The sequence below is a fragment of the Sinocyclocheilus grahami genome, unplaced genomic scaffold, assembly GCF_001515645.1.
Source record: "Sinocyclocheilus grahami isolate Dianchi unplaced genomic scaffold, SAMN03320097.WGS_v1.1 scaffold151.1, whole genome shotgun sequence".
NCBI lineage: Eukaryota > Metazoa > Chordata > Actinopteri > Cypriniformes > Cyprinidae > Sinocyclocheilus > Sinocyclocheilus grahami.
The window spans coordinates 880,912-903,466 of NW_015505330.1; the positions used below are offsets into that span (position 1 = coordinate 880,912).

General features: G+C 36.9%; 2 protein-coding genes and 1 pseudogene across 2 annotated transcripts; 2 read left to right on the forward strand and 1 right to left on the reverse strand.

Annotated features, from left to right (window-relative positions):
- LOC107592211 (tetraspanin-9-like) overlaps positions 1–1,321 on the forward strand; it is a 9,551-nt pseudogene extending 8,230 nt beyond the window's left edge.
- Positions 1,322–3,533: 2,212 nt separating this feature from the next.
- LOC107592247 (UPF0577 protein KIAA1324-like) lies at positions 3,534–12,740 on the reverse strand. The gene is made up of 17 exons (XM_016281663.1): positions 12,447–12,740; positions 10,015–10,083; positions 9,493–9,581; positions 9,227–9,407; positions 8,997–9,125; positions 7,926–8,016; positions 7,737–7,839; positions 7,276–7,413; positions 6,929–7,192; positions 6,672–6,845; positions 6,370–6,559; positions 5,857–5,953; positions 5,663–5,764; positions 4,983–5,109; positions 4,725–4,903; positions 4,476–4,644; positions 3,534–3,606 (listed from the first exon to the last, which is right to left on the reverse strand). Exons 1-17 carry the CDS (start codon positions 12,568–12,570, stop codon positions 3,538–3,540), a joined length of 2,295 nt encoding a protein of 764 aa, XP_016137149.1. The 5' UTR covers positions 12,571–12,740; the 3' UTR covers positions 3,534–3,537.
- Positions 12,741–13,635: 895 nt separating this feature from the next.
- Positions 13,636–18,610, forward strand: LOC107592248 (cyclin-D-binding Myb-like transcription factor 1). The gene is made up of 15 exons (XM_016281664.1): positions 13,636–13,741; positions 14,367–14,479; positions 14,586–14,711; positions 15,323–15,414; positions 15,572–15,671; positions 15,784–15,860; positions 15,953–16,110; positions 16,221–16,253; positions 16,337–16,446; positions 16,927–17,155; positions 17,231–17,382; positions 17,464–17,616; positions 17,715–17,800; positions 17,892–18,044; positions 18,590–18,610. The coding sequence occupies exons 1-15, from the start codon at positions 13,653–13,655 to the stop codon at positions 18,608–18,610; spliced, it is 1,692 nt and encodes a 563-aa protein (XP_016137150.1). The 5' UTR covers positions 13,636–13,652.
- Positions 18,611–22,555: the final 3,945 nt, after the last annotated feature.

The window sequence follows — 22,555 nt, forward strand, 5'->3', positions numbered from 1 at the left end:
AATACTGTATTTGCATAGTACAGCAAATATAAACAGTAGTTAATACAAAATTAGTTTTGTAGTAGAGATTTTTCTTTTTGTTAGTGTTAGTAGTTTAGTTTAGAATTTAGAAATTTACTGGGCCAAGTCGCCCTAATTGAGATACAGTATATAGTCATAAATACTTCTGTGATCATCCAGTTTAATAATGTAACTATATTTTCTGCTTAAATAGTTTTACTACTTGCTTATACTGTAGCTAACTACTTAAAATATAGATAAATATAGTGTGACTATAGTTTAGCTACTTTAAATTCTGAATGTGGTGCACATTGTAAATTTTCAGAATTTATAAACAGTTTCAATAGCCTTCCCAGCATTACTTATAATGTTACTACACACTTCTTCTTTCTGACTCTCAGGGTTGCTATGAGAAGGTTGAGGAATGGCTGAACGACAACAAACATTTGCTCGGAACCATCGCGATGTGTGTGCTGGTCTTGCAGGTACAAATATTACGATTAGACTCATCCTGGAATGTTTTGGAAAACAGCTTTGCCTCCAATGATGTCACATCCTGTTTGATGCACATCCACGCTGAAGTCATTTTCTCTGTCCTGCAGCTGCTCGGGATGGCATTCTCCATGACCTTGTACCAGCAAATCCACAGGGTGGGAAAGAAGTATGATGCTTAGACGAAACCCAGTGTTAAAGAAAAAAAAAACTTTCGAAGCACCTAATGTATTATTTCAAACCCTGCTTCATACCATCACAAACTATTACCAGTGAAAATTAAGCTGAATTTTTTTTTTGAGTCTATCAGATTTAATTATGTAGAACAGACTGTAGATATTTTTGCTAGGCTGCTGAGTGGCTAATTTTTTATATTTTTTTTTGGCCTGAGGTTTAACAGCAACTGTAAGATGAAAACTAATGAAGGGAAAGCTTTGTGAGAAGCAATTATGGATGTTTGCAGCCGGTTTTAGAAATAGTCTGTTAGCGTATGAACTGTACAAAAATGCCCACATGATGTAAAATCGGATTTTGGAGATCGGCAACGCAAAAGGATACATTCACTATTTCTTTATTGGACACTTGTGTACATGTAGACGCAGTTCCCATTGCTGATGTAATATATCAATCGCATGCTGTGTATATTTCACATTCACATAAATGTACTGTACAATTGAACACAAACAATCCTGATGACTTAAGTGTTAGGGAGATTGGGGTAAGATGTGTCACCTCCTTAATCTACCAAAAAATTTAATTGTTTTTGTCAGATTATCAGATAAAGTATTCAGAAAGGCTTTAATTGTTTTTGTTATATAAAATATAAAATGAACATGTGAAAATATATAAAATTTTAAATATATATTATTTATTATAAATATATTAATTATAAAATATATATATATTTATGTGTGTGTGTAAAATAGTTTATAAATAAATTACATAAATATACACTAATTATTTTCTAAATTTTGGCAATTTATTTTTGAAAGATTATTGTAAAGGTATTTCTGTCAATTTCATATTTGAAAAGTGTCACAGCTTACCCCATTCTCCCCTGGTTTCATTTGTTAGAAGTAGGAATGTGTTTATATGTTCTATGTATGAGAGAGAGAGTCTGGGCTAGTCATCTGCTCGCTCTGGGGCTTTGTGTCCTGGTGACTCTCTTCTCATATCTGTCTCTCTTTGTTTTCTCGCTCACTGATCTTTTCAAAGTGCATCTGTACTGCTGGGAGGCAAACGAGCTGTCCTACTCCACCTACCGTCAGGGAAGAGAGGGAGATGAGATCAAAGGATGCAAGATATAGAGGTTAGGAAATAGAGGGGGAGAAAGACCTAATAACGGCCTCTCTTGAAAACAAACTGTATCATGCAATGGCACCTGAATGCGTGCAATGAGAGTTAACTTACAAGCCATAACCTCGGCGAACGGTTTGTCGCTCCTGTCATTTTCCTAAAATACATTCCTACTCAGTTTGTGAGTGCTATAGGTATATTTTGATCCACAGATTAAATAGTTGCATCATTACAAAGTATTGAATTATCAGGATAATTTATTACCAAGTGACATATCTGCATTACTGTTTAACAAACATATTATTTTGAATAAAAAGAAAAAATGTTTTAAATAACTTGTTCTTCCCTGACATGAATATTACAAAATATCTGCCTCCAAAAACTAGGTAAAATATGCCATATTCATATTTCAGCATACATTACAGTTAAGCAGTGGCGAGCTGAATAAAAGTTAATGCATATTAGTGCCCAGTTTTATGTATTTTTTATGCTAATATTAGTGAGTGCAAACTTAATTTGTCTATTGGCTGTCTTGTAGATCTCACACCATGGGATATTCAGATAATTGGTCCCTTTCTCAAACTTGTGGACTTGCTCTTGTACATTTAGGAGTCATCAATTTTTTAGGTAACCAAGGAATAATACAGGCGAGTCACATCTTGTGTTTACATATGGTGTTACAATATTTAGCATTTTAGTCATTCACTTTAAAGAGACTAGACATTTACTTTATGAAGTATCTTTTAGTGAAATGCTGTTCAGCCAACAAGGAATGTTCTCAGAACTTTTGGCATTTTTCTAATTATAACAGAGCGTTCAGAACATTCAAACGTAACATTCCGATAATGTTTGGAAAAATGTAAAACGGAGTGTTCCTTTAAAAAAAAGGTTTGAAATGGACATTTTGAATGTTCAGAGAACATTCAGAAATAATGTTTTTAAAATGCAGATGTTAGCAGAATGTTCTTATGAACTGGTCTGGTGTGTTTTTCTGTATGCTTAACACACTTGCTCCGTGTTTAAAGCGCTCTTAAAGTTTATTAAAGCATAAACAGAATCAGGGAGTAAAACAAAACATATTTCAACATAACTTTATACAGCTCGAAATACACAACAATACAAAATACAAAGTAGAAAATGGTATTGTCTCTTGTTCTCCTCAGAGGAGAGATGTGGAGAGAAGACGGTCCTCTCTGTAATACATGAAGGAAGGGCCTTTTTTCTCTCTTTTAGATCTGCTGTGTGATGTTTGGCATTGAGATGAAACTAAAGAAGCTCTGTGTAGCGGTAAGATTCTGTCTCCATCTGTTGGCCAACCACTAGATATAATTGCATGAATGCTAGTGGGTGAAGCAGGAAAAATATACCTTAAAAATGAAACATTCTTATATACACATACCAGCAAACATACAGTTTTTCAGGCTCATTTTGCAGTATAGTGGTTCAATTGTTCACACACACCATGATGCAAATGTGTCTCAGAAAGCAATGCTTTGTAACTTTTGTCATGTTTTAGCGGTATGTATGTGACACAGTTACTTTATGGGGCTAATTTTATTTTACCTAGAGAGATTTCCTGCTTTTTGACTCACAACACATTGTATTGAGACCCTACAGAGATATGTTCTCAGACGTTTGACGGGGGACGGCTGGAAATATTAAGAAACTTAAGCAGGAGTGTCAAAACACTGAAAACTCCATGAGTGTTTGTCTCTTTCTCTCCATCAGTAGCGGTCCTCTTTTTTCCAGTTATCCCCAAACCCATCTCTCTGACTGAGAAGACTTCAGCTGTACTGACTCGCTGTTGTCTCTGTCTGCCTGCAGCCAAGCAAAGGTAAATAAAACATCAGATGAAAACAAAAAACTATACAAAATGTATTTTAGTTAAGCTCAATAAGCATCTGTGGCATGGTGATTAATGTCTTGTTTTTTACTTTCTCATGATCTCAACTTAGCAGAAGTTGTTTTTTGAGGTCTTGTTTCTGTTTTAACAAAAGCCATTTCTGCACCATACACAACCATTCAAAAGTTTGGGGTCGGTAAGATTTTTTGATGTTTTTGAAAGAAGTTCTGCTCACCTAGTCTGCATTTATTTGATAAATACAGTAAATATTATTTCAATTTAAAATAACTGTTTTCTATTTGAATATATTTATTCCTGTGATGCAAAGCTGAATTTTTTGCATCATTGCTCCAGTCTTCAGAAATCATTCTAATATTTGATTTGGTGCTCCTGCTCAAGAAAATTTATTATCAATGCTGAACAGTTGTGCTGCTTAATATTTTGGTGGAGACAATGATACCATTTAAGTTCAAAACAACAACATTTATTTGAAATAAATATATTTTTTAACATAAATGCCTTTACTGTGACTTTTGATGAATTTAATATGTCCGTTCAATTTCTAGTATAGTGTATATACTACTATATAATGGGTGAACGAATTTGCATTGGTTTTAATGAAAAATATTAACTTATCTTTATTATATAATATTACTGTTTGTGGCAAGCTTGTGTTGTGCCACCAGTAATTAATTTAATAATAATAAATTACACTGATATCATATGATATCCATGTATGTCCACTAGCTATATCCATAATTACATTATTCACTTCAATTAATATAAATTGAACATATTAACAAATAATTTTGGAATGGCATCAAGCTCACAACAATTAACTGACCTTGCTTGCGATAGCTTTCAGTTTACCCAGTAACGAAGGAGTATGTGAGTAAACAACATCGTCCTCATTCTCCTCCCCTTCTCCCTCTGCTAATGCACAGCTGTCCGCTGCTGGCAACTCACAGTCCTTATTGGCCGACATCACTAGTCTGGAGTATTTATATTCAAGCCTGTAGAAAAAAGAAAAGAGGTCAAAAATCAAAAAGCACTTTTTGCATCTCAAGCTGAATTTCCATTGACAGCTTGTTACCTTTTGTTCTTTTTCCAGAAATAACATGTGAGAGAAACCAAGAGGACAGCCATGAAGGCTCCGCCCCCAATTCCGGCCTTCACCCATAGGCTGACCACCTCACAGTGGGCGGAGGTCTTGTTCGGGAGCGGTACCCCTTTGGTGCAAAATTTAGGTTCGTTCCACACATAGAGGGTGTCCTGTTATGAGAAGGATACATGATTAATCAGAACGATGCTGAAGAAATTGTACTAGATGCATTTGTGGAAAGAGATGTACCTGTACTCCTCCTTTGCACGCTCCTTCTATCGAATGGTAGTCGGTTTCAGTGCAGAGAGGACAAGCGCTAGAGCTCTCCCAGAGGAAATGAAACTCACAGCCATTACATGTACCTGCTGGGCACTTGCTAAACACACAATTAAGAAGTGCTTTTTTGTGATTAACATTACCACATTGTCTTTCCTTCAAGCTATTCAAATTGTTTGTAAATGTACGTTATCAGTCCGACAATTTTTGTGGAAGGCATTTGTAGCAGAATGGTTCATTTCAGTGCATTTCGAACCCAACTCACTCTCAAAATCAACATTTCTCATTTCACACACAGAAAAAGTGTAACTGCAAATCTACAAACATTGAATATTCATTGCATATTTGCAATTGGCCTACAAACATTTGAATGCTATGTATTAGCATTTATATTAATAGCGGTGTTTCACTCATGGGTAATATTTCAGCTGTTGAGCTTCGATGATAATTCACCATATACAAAGAATGCAAATTTGAAAAATGCTAATTTTTGTTACATGTACAAATGATCCATAAAGATACTCAGCTATGCACATTTTAATCACATTTTAATAAAAAATGCAATGCGTTTAACATGTTTAATATGTTAACTTGGTCCTAAAATACATAAGTTTGTGAACAAATACAGATAATAAGCATAGAAATACACGCACCTAGGCACAGTGAGCTCTCCGCGTGCACTCTTCTCAGGATTGCAACGCAGAGTCACGACTGTGCTCCGGCCGTTCAGACAGGATGCTGTGGGCTGTGGAGAGCTGAGGTGAAAAAAACATTATTGTATTATAAATTAAATATCATTGCACACATCAACTACCTATTTTAAACAACTTCATCTTTCTTTATTTACCGATAGAAGAAGTTGATATCTGGAACTTTCCATGAAGACTCAGGGAAGAGGTCTGAGCTGACAGTGACCCCATCCAGATTTTTGTGAACAGAAGCTCCTGAGAAATGGAAGAATGAAGGAAATGAGACGAGTAAGAAATTAGAACACCTCTGTTTTGAAGGGAGCTAAACACAAAAGTGCCATGTAAAACAACTTTATTGTAGATTAGAGGTGGCCAAATTTCAGATATATTCTCTGTATTTCAATGCAAAAAAGATGATTTCTGAAGGATCATGTGACACTGACGACTGGAGTAATGATGTTGCAAATTCAGCTTTGCATCACAGGAATAAATTACATATTAACATAGAAAACAGCTATTTTAAATTGTAAATTTTTACTGTATTGTAAAAAAAAATATATGCAGCCTTGGTGAGCATAAGAGACTTCTTTCGGAAAAAAAATAACAATCTTACTGACTCCAAACATCTGAACGGCCATGTATGTTAAATACTGTTAAAGAAATAAGCTCACCAAGGAAAGTGTCAGCCAGGCTGATGGACTGAGACGACAGTGATGTTCTAAAGCCCCGTCCATCTGCAGGGATGATGGTTGATTGGCACACAAAAGTCTTGACGAAATTGTTAAGGTCAGCGGATTCATTTTGCAGGTCCTTACTGGACAGATCTGTAACATTGTCAGTGCACACCGCCACCTTCCTCCCCTGTGAGAGAGAACAAAATATGCACTTTGTGATGATCCTAAAAAAGCTATTTCTAATTTCTATCAAAGCAATCTATTTTTAGTCCGCTAAAGACGTGTGTATGTGAGAGTACCTCAGCCCCACACAGACTGATATTAAACTGGTGGTAGTATTTAGTTCCCTTGGAGGTGAAACTAGGCCCATTCATGATTGACCCCACTGAGCTCAAGGCACTCAAGTCGTATGTCAGCGTTCGGTTGCGATCCATATGCGAGAAGGTGCAGTCGTTAAAACACACAAAGTGCTCCTGGACACATAAAACACATTTTGCATGTTAAACAGTGTTAAAAACCAACATAGTCCTGCATTACCTCTTGGTTATACTCATACCTTGTTGTTCTTGCTTCCAGGTCCGCAGGGCTGACAGGCCTCCTGGCCATAAATGTGATGCCCAGAGAGGAAAGTATTGGGCGGGCATTCCTGGCATTGGTTGGTGTCTTTGTTGATGAAGTGTCCAGCGGGACAGGGGACACAGGAAGAGCCATCCTGCTGACTCATCATAGCACAGGCGTGGCAACCAGATGCTGAGCCATCCATCGCATTAGTCACCATGATCGAGTAGATCTTTGCAATGTCATTTACATGCTGACGCACCTGTGAGAGAAAGACACCGCGAATGAGAACTTTTCCACATGACAAAAAGGTACTTAAGACTAATTTCTGTTGTGAATACTTGCATCAGAGGCTTTGTTGGTGCGCTGGAAAGCCCATGTGTACGAAACCGAAGCATTTTTGGTCATGGTGTGGGTGTACGCTTGTCTCGGTTTACTCCCTACCCATGATTCCACAACATTTGTGCTCTTCCTGTTTACGTCCTATGGAGAAAATGCATTGATTTAGTAAATAACTTGCAGATTAATTCATTGTGATGACTGGACTATTATTCTCAAAATGTTAGCACAAAACATTACTTGTACATCGTTCATGATACGTTTTTTTCTGAAACGTTTTAGATGAACATTCATTTATGTTCACAGTTTTTAAATGCTACTACTTCAGAGAACATTCAAAAATAACATTTCCATAATGCTTGCAAAATGATAAAATAGAATGTCTCCTTACCGTTTGTTTTTTAAAACTTTTTAAAGTTGTGCATTCTACTGTTTCACATACTGTTTTGGTTAAATTATTGTCTTACTATCATAAAATAGAGTTCGCAGTCTGCGCTGCAGTTGGTCTCGAAGATAAACGTGATTCGGCCGAATTCAGTAGCTGAAGCATCGTTCACAGAAGTAGGAAGTCTGAGAGAGATAAAAAAAGAGAGGCCACTTGTAAATGTTCTATGCACAACCAACATTTTAACACTGGAATTGTAGATCTGACTCACTTGAATCCAGGCACTCGTAAATTTAAGATGAGGTAATCATTATCTGAGCCGCCCACTCCGATACGAATGTGGTCGCCAGCCACTTCCCAACCTACAGAAACAAATGTGCATCGGATCATAGAGCATTTACTTCATTGGCCTGTAATGTTGTGTGCATTGGCATACATGCTATTAATATATATATATATATATATATATATATATATATATATAGCTGTCCAAATGAAGTTCTTAGCAATGCATATTACTAACCAAAAATTAAGTTTTGATATATTTACAGTAGAAAATTTACAAAATATCTTCATGGAACATGATCTTTACTTAATATCCTAATAATTTTTGGCATAAAATAAAAATTGATCATTTTGATCATATATATATATGTGTGTGTGTGTGTGTGTGTGTGTATATATGTCTTTGTATTTATTGAAACGCTGAAAAATGGTGATGAAACAATGTTCACTCAGAAAGTGCAAGTAAATTTCATAAATAATTACAAAGAATCAGCAACACATTGAATTGGATGAGAAGTTTTGAACTAGAAAGACAAAGTAATCCATGGTAACATTATATAAATTAATATTACATAAATTAATGATTATGCTAATTATTCTTAATGATTAGGTTTATTTATTTACACACACACACACACACACATATATATATATATATATAAGGGTTTATTATTATTTAATTTTAGTTGAAGTTTTAGTAATTTTGTTATGTGCTCTTATAAAAAATTATTATTTCTATTTAGCTTCAAATTTTAGTTTTAGTAGGTGTATATATATATATATATGTATATATATGCGTGTGTGTGTATTAGCTTTTATTGGTATATTTTCCGTTTTCATTTTAGTTTTAAAGTTTTAGTAATGTTGTGCTCCTAAATATGTGCTCTTGTAATTTTTATTACAAAGATAGATTTTACAATAAAGATGTATATTTCTATTTAGCTTTAATAGTTTTAGTTTTAGTAATCTTAGGACTTCAACTTAAAGTATTTGAATTAGTTGAAACATTTCTAAATGTATTTTTTAAGTTAAGTTTTTCCATTTCTATTACTCTTACCATTCATTTCATCACATTTGGAGTTGCCCACATTAAAACAAGACGTTTTCATATTCCTCGGCAGGATGTTCCACCACTTGTATTCATATCCCAAAGAAGGTTCAGTTCCTCCTGGGCATCTTTGACATTCTGTGCCAAAAGAAATCTTCTCTGTTAAACACCAGTACCAGTAAACCAACAGTGTTGCATAATACATGAATGTGTATCTATGTTAATGTGTTTCTATATACCTGTGGTGCCATCAGAGTAGGTGCCTTGAGGGCAGGGTAAACAGGTGGAAGAATTGTGCATGTAAAATCCTGGATTGCAGGGCGGACAGTCCTCTTTCTCTCCAGAAGGAGGCAGCGTCACAGCACCAGACACATTCTCCACACACACCTGAGGCTCCACCCACCTGTACAGCATCTGGGTCTAAAATAATACAGCAATATAAAAATGAACAAATTAGCCACACATAATTTACAACAAAACACATTCTGCATTATACTTTCCCTACCTTGCCGTCACTATCACAGGCCGTGTGGATTTGAAAATAGTCTTTCTCTGAACAAGGAGGTCTTTCTTTACACTGCGACCATCCCTCCTCTAGAACACACACACACACATGTAGAGAAACATTAGAGTGACCATATGTCCTCTTTTTCCCAGCCAGGATTTCTTAATTGCCTAAAATGTCCAGATTTTGGCATTGTTTTCCTATTGACATGTCCACTACAGTCCTAGAGTCCAATTGGACGATTATGTACAACGCCTGCTTGCTATTGGTCAAACTACTTTTCAGTCATTACTTTCAGTAAGTATGAATACAATAGGAAAACAAAGCAAACCCCAGACAATTTAGGCAATTTAGAAATACCAACCAGGAAAAAATGGATGTATGGTCATACTAGAGACATTATACACATTGAAAAATTACTGGATTGTATTGGATTCTTGCTAAAATGATAACAACAAGCCATACGTAGATTGTTTGGCACAACAAAAAATTTAAGAAATGGTCTGAATGATGTGTTCGTACGGGAGTACTGTGGTTTGGAGCATGGTGTACATGAACTGGCTCCCTTTCCAGAGTAAGTGTTCCTGGGGCAAATAAAAGAAACCCATGGACAAAATTTATTTTAACATGCATAAAAAAGGTTTTTAGCCTAAAATAAACAAATAAACTACAATATAATAAAATCCTGGATATGTGTGCAATATATATATATATATATATATATATATATATATATATATCATGGACAATTTTTTTGACATGCATAAAAAAGTTTTTAAGCAAAAAAATAAAATACAATCCTGGATATGTGTGCAATCATGGACAATTTTTTTTGACATGCATAAAAAAAGTTTATTTTTTTGCAAAAAATTAAATAAATGTGTTCTTCTCAAACACAGGCAGCTTTACAGAAAGTGCCCTTTCAAAACATATTGTCATGTAACATAATTTGTGCCATTATTATTTTTTTGATTAAGCAAGCATCTTGAACATCTTACCCCACTCACCCCTACCTGATCTTTTACTGTTTCCAAAACTCTCAGGCACATATAACAGATAGTTCGATTTCGTGTGTGCTTACAATAGCAGGGGGATGGGGATGGTCTGAATATCTGCCTTTTGTCCCCGGACAGTCGCCAGGGCAACGGCCAGGAGCCTGTGACTGTTGTCATGACGATCACTCATTGCTTTTGGTTGTGGATGGTAATGAATGAAGAGTCTAATATATACACTGATAACAACCTGAAATAATGAGGCCACTAAATACATTCTGTGTGTGCGTCTTTGTTGACAGATCTGTTATGCAAATCAGTGTGTGTCCAATGCTCTGAAATGCAGCGATTGTTCTCTGCTCCTTTAGGGGCCTGCTACACACAAAAGCCAAATTGACCGCATACACACACACACACAGGTAAGTGCGCAAACCATGTATTAAATTACATATACCACCATAATACAGTGTAATGAAGTTGTTGCCTTCAGGAAGATGATAAATACATCCCACTGGAGGTGCCTGTCATCTGGTAATGCTTGATTACAGCACACACATTATCACTAATGGTGCACCTGCACCTGCCACTATTACCCAGCATCCCCCTCAAATACTCTTAAAGGAGCAGTTCACCCCAAAATTAAGATTCTGTCATCATTACTCACCCCGTGTTGTTCCAAAACGGCATTTTATATATAAAGCAGAATGTTCTTACATTTAAATAAATGTATGTATTTAGTAGATGCTTTTATCCAAAGCGACTTACAGTGCACTCAGGCTATACATTTTCTACCAGTATGTGTGTTCCCTGGGAATTGAACTCACGGCCTTTGTGCTGCTAACACAATGCTCTACCACTGAGCCACAGGAGCACTATTTATGAATATTAACATATTAATAGTATTAATTAAGTCATTTATTATTATTAACTATTAATACTATTTCTATTAACATATTTTCTATGCAGTAACAACAAATGTGACCCTGGAGCACAAAACCAGTCATAAGTAACACGGGTATATTTGTAGCAATAGCCAAAAAAAAAAACATTGTATGGGTCAAAATGATCAATTTTTCTTTTATGCCAAAAATCATTAGGATATCAAGTAAAAATCATGTTCCATGAATATATTTTGTAAATTTCCTACCATAAATATATCAAAACTTAATTTGTGATTAGTAATATGCATTGCTAAGAACTTCATTTGGACAACTTTAAAGGCGATTTTCTCAATTTTTGTTCGCACCCTCAGATTCCAGATTTTCAAATAGTTGTATCTCAGCCAAATATTGTCCTATCATAACAAACCATACATCAACGGAAAGCTTATTTATTCAGCTTCCAGATGATGTATAAATCTCAATTTCAGAAAATTGACCCTTATGACTGGGTTTGTGGTCCAGGGTCACAAATGGTAACTGAGGCTGTCATTCTGCCCAGCATCCGTCCGGTCATTTTTGGTTGAAGTGGCCCTTTAATAAGCGCGTCTTTGTATGCAAATATGGATGAGGCAAGAACAACACGACAGTCTTTTCAAATTAAATGGAGGGTGGAGACCCATTCGCGTTTTATGAATATGTTTAAAGTTCATATGAATCCATTTTACAAGCTCTAAAGCGAATGCAGCGCATAACGCACAATAATCGAGCTTTCATCTGATTGGCCAGCTGAGCGCCGCGTCATCATATTATAGGATCCTCGTCGGTAACCATTTTAATGTCAATAACAAGATGTTCTTTTTGCTTTTTCATCACGGATTTTGTGCATACATAACTATTATGTTTGTGTATTAAAAATAAATAATACGTAATAACGACAATGCGCATTAAAGGCATTTTAGAAGCTCACAATCCTGCGAATAACATTTTAGTATTAATTTTAAATAGTTGTATGCAGAAACAAAATGTGCCTACGTCGTGATTGGTTTAAATTGTCATTATGTTTAAAATGAATACGTTTTACAAAAAGGGGACATGTTGTCGTTTACCTCTTTACACAGTGGCAGGTTGCCTGACGCTCGTGCGCAGAGGAAGAGGGTTACAAAGCGCACAAAATAACAGGATGTCCAAAGCGCCCTCTTCTCCATCTCATAGGGCTGGAATTAAAGGAAAACAAGAGATGCCGAGGATCCGAATAAAGATAACGAGGTTTCGCGACGTCTATGCATAAACGACAGGCTGAAATGCGAACACGCTGCGCTGTGCTCAACGATAAGCTCCTAACGCTGCTGTAGCTGCGCTTCTGAGGCTCTGCTTGACAGCGCGCGTCTGACGTCACGCGGTCTAGTCCCCCAGCCACTTCACATGGCATCTTTTATTGAGGTCGAATTAACCGTTTTTGTAAACTCAGCTAAATTTAAGACTCACTAATGATCATGTTCCAAAAATAAATAATGTATAAATAAACAAACACTATATATTTGAACACTCGATGTTCTTTTATTAAAGTGACCCTTAGTAAGAAAGTCACGCTGGGAGAGCATGACAGAGAGAGAGACAATATGCAATAAATAATTCAGTAATATTGCACCATTGCATACCCGATTTATTGTCAGGATGGAAAGAAAACAAGGTGAAAACAGGAAACAACAATGCAAGTGAGCGGAAATGCATTGCATAAACATCTACAAAATATGTGTGAGTGCACACAAGTGTGATGATCCTCCTTCCAGGTGTTTCTATAGGGCTGTAAAAATGACTTTTCGTTGTTTGAACCACACCACTAGATCTATCTATCTAGATAGATATCTATCTATCCATCCATCCATCCATCCAACCATCCGTCCATCCGTCCATCCACCCAACCGTCCATCCACCCGTCCATCCACCCAACCGTCCATCCATCCAACCATCCATCCATCCATCCACCCAACCGTCCATCCACCCATCCGTCCACCCCCCCACCCAAAATATAAGTAACGTATTTTCTCCAGATTCAACAGCAGATGGCGCTGCTGAGACTGCAATTACTCTGAAAGCGTGTTAATACATTCAAATGTGCTTACCACATATTAAAACCTTACTCTACTAACGAGTTTCGTCCAAACATAAGGTGACAACCTATATAAATGTGCACTTTTAAAACACAAACGAACATTCAGTCAAAAAATGCAAACAGCTTTCAGAAGCGGAAGTCACCAGCGGGCTTCTGTAGACGCTTCCGCTCTGTATGAGGAGAGGCAGAAAAAAAGCGTATCCTCCATCCTGGTATTTGCCTTCATCCTGGTCACTGCGAAGTTCCCGTACCCAAAACAGGAAGTAAGTACCAAAACCAAAGCTAAATTTCACTTTCGCTCACCTCTGTGCGCTGGACCTGCATCTTTCTATTCTTTACATGAAAAATAACGCACCGACATTGAATAAATGCCGTCGATACCTCACGGCTTCATGTTGCACATAAACATGGCGTCTCATTATTCCTCATCTGCTTATATTAAAGGACCACATAGGAAATTTACAAGATGGCAATAATCAGAATGGTGCATAGCATTATTCTCGAAGCTGATATTATTCAGCTTTCTTCATTAAAAGAAAATCGCGGGTCATACATTTGTGTGTTCTTTAAAGTTTGCGTTGTATTAAATGCCTATGGAGAAACATATACAGCAGCATTTGTTGCAAGCAAACTGTCTAAAATGTTATATTAGTATAATAAATATCCATTATAATGCAAATAAAGTGTTTGGGTTTATCTTTAGCGCATTAAAAGTGAGTCTGTCTGACTGTGTGTGTGTGTATAATATATATATATATATATATATGTATATATGTATGTGTATATATATATATGTATATGTATATGTATATGTATTATATATATATGTGTGTGTGTGTGTGTGTGTATATGTATGTATATATATATATATTATAAATTAACCTGTAGGCTGAGCATGAACACAGGAGATGTCCCAGCCACTGTGACCCTTGAATCCGTCAATTCTGTCACATTTACTCAGGACACTGATGGAAACATAATTCTGCACTGCCCTCAAAATGGTGAGACACACTCCAGATTATCACGACCTGTGACCCATCTCATGATGTTGTGCTTCATTGTATTGTATTTGTTTATATATTGTGCTTGTGTGGTTTGGACGTGCAGATGGGGAGGATCTGGGTTCAGATGGGACCACCGAACCTGTTCACAAACGACTGCGGTTGTCCAATGAAGATGGAGAAGACCCTCAGGACTCTACCTCAACGGAGTATTCTGTTGTCACTCTGCCAAGTGAGTATAAACACACATGTACATGTTTGTACACCGTTTATATATTTAAGTGACTTTTATACCAAATGATAATGCAAAGAAGTCAGAACTCAGAAAGAGCTTTATTACCAAGTATGTTTACACACACAAGGAATTTGACTTGGCGACAGGAGCTTCCAGTGCAGAAGAAAGTACAGACATAGTGCAAACAAACATGATAGTGCAGAAATACATAGGAATTACACAGTAGAGATGGAATATAACACCAATATAAGAAAAACAGAAAATTAAATAATGCACTATATACAGAAGTAGAAATATAGAGAAAAAAACATGTAATTGTTTAAATTAATGTACAGATATGTTATTTATTTTTAAACCGCCTATATATATATATATATGCTTTAATATTTTAATGAAATCAATTAAATAAAAAATTTTATATAATAAATTAATAATGATTTACATAAATGTATTTATTTGTAATATTTTCAAATATAATTTAAAATAGTTAAAAAAATAAATAAAAACAATAATAAAAAACATTGCATGCATCACTTGCACTTAATGATGATATAATGCGTTAAACTGTAAAGAGGGATATTATATTAACTGGTTTGTGCTGGTTTTAGTTACAGAAGGTGATGAAAGCTTCGAGGTGACAATGACTGCTACGGAGATGAGAGATGGGGAGCTGGAATCAGACGACCCTTCTGAAACGACAGTAGAAATATATGTTTATTAGTGCTATACAGCTTTGTAATCTGCATTAATTGCTGGCTTTGCATGGATTTAATACTTAATTTAGTGTGTTATTTATTTATTTCTGATTATTTAGGTAGTATATAAATATAAAATATAAAAATGTTGTTTGTCAACAGGATAAGGATTCTTCTGTCCAAAAAAAAGGTAAAGATGTATCAGCTGTCAGTCAAGCCTGGTTCACCACGAAAGAGGATAAAGACACACTGGTTAATAAAGGTAAAACATATTTCTTATTGATACAGGTCTGTATTGTCATGCATACCCAGCATAAGAAATATAGGGCCTGATATCAGTACACACAGTCTTATTATTTGTTATATATCCTTAGGTCACAAATGGAAACAGGGTATGTGGTCAAAAGAGGAGATTGATCTCCTGATGAGCAACATAGAGCGTTATTTAAAGGTGAGCATGCATTATAGATACATCACATTTGCTGCAGGTGCCATCTTTGATTTGCACCCTCACTATTCATCTGTCTGTGCATCCCGACTCAGAACCGAGGGATTCGGGACCCTGCGGAGATCATCTTTGAGATGTCGAAAGAGGAGCGAAAGGATTTTTACCGCAGTATAGCGTGTGGTTTGAACAGACCGTTGTTCGCTGTATACAGACGCGTACTACGAATGTACGATAACCGAAACCACGTAGGCAAGTAAGTTGCTTTTATTTATCTTTTAAACAGATTCACAGATCCAAACAGAATCAATTATACACCTAAAATGACTGGTGTAATATTTGATATGTGCTATTCTTGTCGTTTAGGTACACTGATGAGGAGATCAATAAATTGAAAGAGTAAGTTGAGCCATGAATCTTGAATGTCATGAAGTGTGACCTGAATGTGTGATCTACATTGTCAGATTTGGGTGTGTTATTAGGCTAAGGGAGAAACATGGAAATGATTGGGCTTCCATTGGGGCGGCACTTGGTCGCAGTGCATCGTCTGTGAAGGACCGCTGCCGTCTCATGAAGGACACATGCAACACCGGTCAGTTTTTCCAAATTTTCATTTTAGTGTCCCATCAAGGAGGTAGATTATAACACACATATATATATTAGTTTATTTTTGTTATATTAAACAAATATGCTTCTATGTTATAACTATGTTATAAAATATGAATTTTACATAAATCTAATAATGAAAAATAATATAATAGCATAATATTTAAATAATAATAATGAGAGAATTGTTACCTATTAAAATATTTTTTTATTATTATTATAAATTTTATATTTCATAAATTAAATTGTGTATCTTTTATTGAACTTATTAATTAATTAATAAATAATTACATTATTTTAAGTCTTATTTTATTATTTAAGTAAAATGAGAATGACAAAGAAAATATTAAATAAAACATTTTAATTATTATAAATTATATAAACAATACCGTATTATTATGTGGTTTGTTTTTATTATGCTTATTTATTTATTTGTGTGACATCATTGTAAACTCTCATGCTCTAGGAAAATGGACAGAGGAAGAGGAGCGAAGGTTGGCAGAGGTGGTCCACGAGTTGACGGGCACAGATGCGGGTGACGTTGTAACTCAGGGAGTCTCTTGGGCATCGGTGGCTGAACTTGTCGGCACTCGCTCAGAGAAACAGTGCCGCTCCAAATGGCTCAACTACCTTAACTGGAAACAGAGCGGTGGCACGGAGTGGACCAAAGAAGATGACATCAACCTTGTTCGCAGGTAGTTCACAGCTAAATTCACAATACCTATTCACAAACTAATTATGAATCATTAATCATAATTATGCATGAGCAGGATAGCTGAACTGGATGTGGAGGATGAGAATGAAATTAATTGGGACATTCTGGCCGGTGGGTGGAGCAGCGTTCGCTCGCCTCAGTGGCTCCGCAGCAAATGGTGGACCATCAAAAGACAAGTGGCCAATCACAAGGAACTTCCCTTTCCTGGTGAGATAACGTCTTTATAGTTTAGCATGTCTGTTATAATGTGAGTTCAGACACTGAAGCAGTGTTTTCTGTGTTGTGTAGTCTTGTTGAAAGGGCTGCAAGATGTTGTGGAGGCACCGCCGTCTGCGATGAACAAGGTTGTGGTGATTGGTTCTCGATCTGCTTGTGCTTCTCCCAGCCCTGTCACCGCACTGCAGATCCCGGTCCAGATTCCAGTGCAGATCACACATGTCTGTGAGTCAAATAACCTGTGAATGTAGTTTCAGGGAATTTTGTGGTTCTAACAGTTCAGTGGCATTGTAGATTCAATGCACCGTTTTCTCTCTCCACAGCTTCTTCAGACGGTGCAAGCGGTGCCTCAGACAGTGAAACCATCACATTGAACTCCGGGGCTTTACAGACCTTTGAATTGCTGCCTGTGAGTACCTCAGATTTTACTTTGAGTATTTTTCAAAACTATAAGATGTATAAGCTGTGTTTATAAATCGTTTGTGTAATTTCCTCTCTAGTCATTTCACCTGCAGCCCACTGGCACCCCAGGAACGTATTTCCTCCAAACAGGAACCAATCAGAGCCTCACGCTCTCAGCCAATCCCACGGTCACACTCACAGCTGCAGCTTCGCCATCTTCACCAGACCAGATTATTTTACACAGCCTCACCGTAAGTCTTTTGTGTGCACAAGGGTTATAGTTAACTAAAATTATTAAAAAACATATTTGTTACTTGAAATGAAATAACATCAAAACTTTTTTATTTGCCAAATCAACTTTTTTACTTTAACATTTTTTATTTAGTTTGATATTGAAGTACTAAAATTAAATGAAATAAAAATGATTAAAAACAAAGCAGACATTAAAAAAATTAATACAAGTGACAAAAGCACACAGCAAAATTACAAAAACTAAGCTTAAATTACAGTGGGGCAAAAAAGTATTTAGTCAGCCACCAATTGTGCAAGTTCTCCCACTTAATCGTCGCATCGCATTCTTCTTCTGAGGTAAACTCAAGGCTTATTCCTCACAGCGCGTCTTCATGATCACATTATAGGTGAGCTCGGACGAGAAAGACTGTAGGCTATCTCGCGTTGGTTTCATACGGATTATTTTATCAGAGAATATTTGTTTTGACTGACTTAATTTAAAAATAGACACTTCTTTAGATATATTTCTCATGTCATATTCGTTCATTTTAGTGATTCGTTTCAGGAAGATATTCACGGAGACTGAGAATGCAGAAAGCGCACCCTATTTCCTTTATTTTACAAAAAAAAAGTTTCACTTTGTAGTGTAGCCTATTTTTTAGGTTTGATAACTTGAAATGTAAAGTAATTAGTAATCTGATTACTTTTTAAATGCAGTAATCAGTAATGTAATCAAATTACAATTTTAAAGAAGTAATTAGTCATTTGTAGTGGATTACATTTTTTGAGTAATTTACCCAACATTGGTAATGAATGATGTTAACTAGCTGACCAAGTCTAGTAAGTTCTTTAGAAGGCTAACAGGTAGTGTAAGCGATCTAACCATTTGTTTTTCCATACAGATCCCATTCTGCAGAACCAGGAAGAGGGATCAGACTGATCCACAAGACGTTCCTTTATATAGGGACAAATGCAGCATGCAGGATCATCCAAACATCATCAAAAGAAATGTCCCTTTAGCAACTTTTTGCAACGAACCGACCTCTCTTTAGCAACGAACCGACCTCCCTTTAACAACGAACCGACCTGCCTTCAGCAACGAACCGACCTGCCTTTAGCAATTTTTAGCAACGAACCGACCTGCCTTTAGCAATTTTTAGCAACGAACCGACCTGCCTTTAGCAATTTTTAGCAACGAACCGACCTGCCTTTAGCAATTTTTAGCAACGAACCGACCTGCCTTTAGCAATTTTTAGCAACGAACCGACCTGCCTTTAGCAATTTTTAGCAACGAACCGACCTGCCTTTAGCAATTTTTAGCAACGAACCGACCTGCCTTTAGCAATTTTTAGCAACGAACCGACCTGCCTTTAGCAATTTTTAGCAACGAACCGACCTGCCTTTAGCAATTTTTAGCAACGAACCGACCTGCCTTTAGCAATTTTTAGCAACGAACCGACCTGCCTTTAGCAATTTTTAGCAACGAACCGACCTGCCTTTAGCAATTTTTAGCAACGAACCGACCTGCCTTTAGCAATTTTTAGCAACGAACCGACCTGCCTTTAGCAATTTTTAGCAACGAACCGACCTGCCTTTAGCAATTTTTAGCAACGAACCGACCTGCCTTTAGCAATTTTTAGCAACGAACCGACCTGCCTTTAGCAATTTTTAGCAACGAACCGACCTGCCTTTAGCAATTTTTAGCAACGAACCGACCTGCCTTTAGCAATTTTTAGCAACGAACCGACCTGCCTTTAGCAATTTTTAGCAACGAACCGACCTGCCTTTAGCAATTTTTAGCAACGAACCGACCTGCCTTTAGCAATTTTTAGCAACGAACCGACCTGCCTTTAGCAATTTTTAGCAACGAACCGACCTGCCTTTAGCAATTTTTAGCAACGAACCGACCTGCCTTTAGCAATTTTTAGCAACGAACCGACCTGCCTTTAGCAATTTTTAGCAACGAACCGACCTGCCTTTAGCAATTTTTAGCAACGAACCGACCTGCCTTTAGCAATTTTTAGCAACGAACCGACCTGCCTTTAGCAATTTTTAGCAACGAACCGACCTGCCTTTAGCAATTTTTAGCAACGAACCGACCTGCCTTTAGCAATTTTTAGCAACGAACCGACCTGCCTTTAGCAATTTTTAGCAACGAACCGACCTGCCTTTAGCAATTTTTAGCAACGAACCGACCTGCCTTTAGCAATTTTTAGCAACGAACCGACCTGCCTTTAGCAATTTTTAGCAACGAACCGACCTGCCTTTAGCAATTTTTAGCAACGAACCGACCTGCCTTTAGCAATTTTTAGCAACGAACCGACCTGCCTTTAGCAATTTTTAGCAACGAACCGACCTGCCTTTAGCAATTTTTAGCAACGAACCGACCTGCCTTTAGCAATTTTTAGCAACGAACCGACCTGCCTTTAGCAATTTTTAGCAACGAACCGACCTGCCTTTAGCAATTTTTAGCAACGAACCGACCTGCCTTTAGCAATTTTTAGCAACGAACCGACCTGCCTTTAGCAATTTTTAGCAACGAACCGACCTGCCTTTAGCAATTTTTAGCAACGAACCGACCTGCCTTTAGCAATTTTTAGCAACGAACCGACCTGCCTTTAGCAATTTTTAGCAACGAACCGACCTGCCTTTAGCAATTTTTAGCAACGAACCGACCTGCCTTTAGCAATTTTTAGCAACGAACCGACCTGCCTTTAGCAATTTTTAGCAACGAACCGACCTGCCTTTAGCAATTTTTAGCAACGAACCGACCTGCCTTTAGCAATTTTTAGCAACGAACCGACCTGCCTTTAGCAATTTTTAGCAACGAACCGACCTGCCTTTAGCAATTTTTAGCAACGAACCGACCTGCCTTTAGCAATTTTTAGCAACGAACCGACCTGCCTTTAGCAATTTTTAGCAACGAACCGACCTGCCTTTAGCAATTTTTAGCAACGAACCGACCTGCCTTTAGCAATTTTTAGCAACGAACCGACCTGCCTTTAGCAATTTTTAGCAACGAACCGACCTGCCTTTAGCAATTTTTAGCAACGAACCGACCTGCCTTTAGCAATTTTTAGCAACGAACCGACCTGCCTTTAGCAATTTTTAGCAACGAACCGACCTGCCTTTAGCAATTTTTAGCAACGAACCGACCTGCCTTTAGCAATTTTTAGCAACGAACCGACCTGCCTTTAGCAATTTTTAGCAACGAACCGACCTGCCTTTAGCAATTTTTAGCAACGAACCGACCTGCCTTTAGCAATTTTTAGCAACGAACCGACCTGCCTTTAGCAATTTTTAGCAACGAACCGACCTGCCTTTAGCAATTTTTAGCAACGAACCGACCTGCCTTTAGCAACTTTTAGCAACGAACCGACCTGCCTTTAGCAACTTTTTCTGAAAATTAGTTGGCAACACTGCCTCCACGACACGTGCAGCTTGTTTTAAAAACAGATCATATAAATGACAGCTCAGCGACAGACTCTTAATGCTTTTAAACGGCACATATTCCAGCTCAACAGCAAATTAAACCGACACACGGCGCGATAAAAGTGCAGGAATCGAGGTTAGTAAGTATCCTTTCATAAAGTAACGTTACATTTCTTTTGTAAAATGTCTATCACTCCTTAAGTCTTTACGTTTAGTAAAAGTCACTGATACATAGTTCTTATGATATGTCACTCATTTAAAGTAATGCTGTGTTTTAACCCATTCCTCCATCACAGCCGAACACATGCTTAACCAACCCATTGTGGCTTTCACACTGCATGCTTTCATTTAGGAAAATGGGATTTGAACTCAAGATGCCAAGATTAAAGCACACCACTGATCTAGTGAGTCAACGGGTGTTTGGATAGGATTTTATTGAACATTTGTTTTACATGTAGAATAACTTGATTAACTGTGGGATTTGAACCTAGAAGTTTCCCACAACTTAAACAGTTAATTATCCACTGAGTCTGTAGTGAGCCGCAGAGGCTTTTCTTTATTCATTTACCTTTAGACTCAAATAATATACACAAACACTTTACTTAAATATCATCATTTTTATTCAAATGAATAGTTTTTGTTTCTGAATCTGAAACACACTTGCCTTGAAGTTTCTAGTACCCCTAAAGACCCTGATTAGCTGCTTCAGGTGTTTTTAATCAGATTTGAGTTAGTAATGGGTGCTTACAATAAAACAGTCCTCTATATAAAAACAAAACAAACTCTGCAAATTAATAAAAGAACACATATTATACAGACACGTCAGATTTAATGGCATTTGGTGGTTTGTTAATTGCATTTAAGATATTGTACTTTCAATAAAATACTTGCAGTGGGTTTGTAAAAGCTTTTTAGGCATGTTTTGGACAGTTTTTCTTGCACTTACAGCTTTGACCAGCAGGCGTCACCAGTGAGTGGCGTTTTGAGCGCTTCGAAACAGTGAATCATTTTGCAAACCAATATTGTTTCAACTGATTCAGAGCTTTGAAAAGGCTCGTTTCTTCCAGTCTCTTTGCTTCTACTGCTGTCGTCTTATAAT

Excerpts from the sequence above, each read along its gene's own strand:
- LOC107592247 (XM_016281663.1), bottom strand. The coding sequence starts at position 12,570 with ATGGAGAAGAGGGCGCTTTGGACATCCTGTTATTTTGTGCGCTTTGTA. Across the intron at positions 8,017-8,996 it reads CAAATGTGATGAAATGAATG|GTTGGGAAGTGGCTGGCGAC; the intron begins GTAAGAGTAATA and ends TTGTTTCTGTAG. Across the intron at positions 7,193-7,275 it reads GCACCAACAAAGCCTCTGAT|GTGCGTCAGCATGTAAATGA; the intron begins GCAAGTATTCAC and ends TTTCTCTCACAG.
- LOC107592248 (XM_016281664.1), top strand. The coding sequence starts at position 13,653 with ATGAGGAGAGGCAGAAAAAAAGCGTATCCTCCATCCTGGTATTTGCCT. Across the intron at positions 13,742-14,366 it reads TCCCGTACCCAAAACAGGAA|GCTGAGCATGAACACAGGAG; the intron begins GTAAGTACCAAA and ends ATTAACCTGTAG. Across the intron at positions 15,415-15,571 it reads ACGACCCTTCTGAAACGACA|GATAAGGATTCTTCTGTCCA; the intron begins GTAGAAATATAT and ends GTTTGTCAACAG.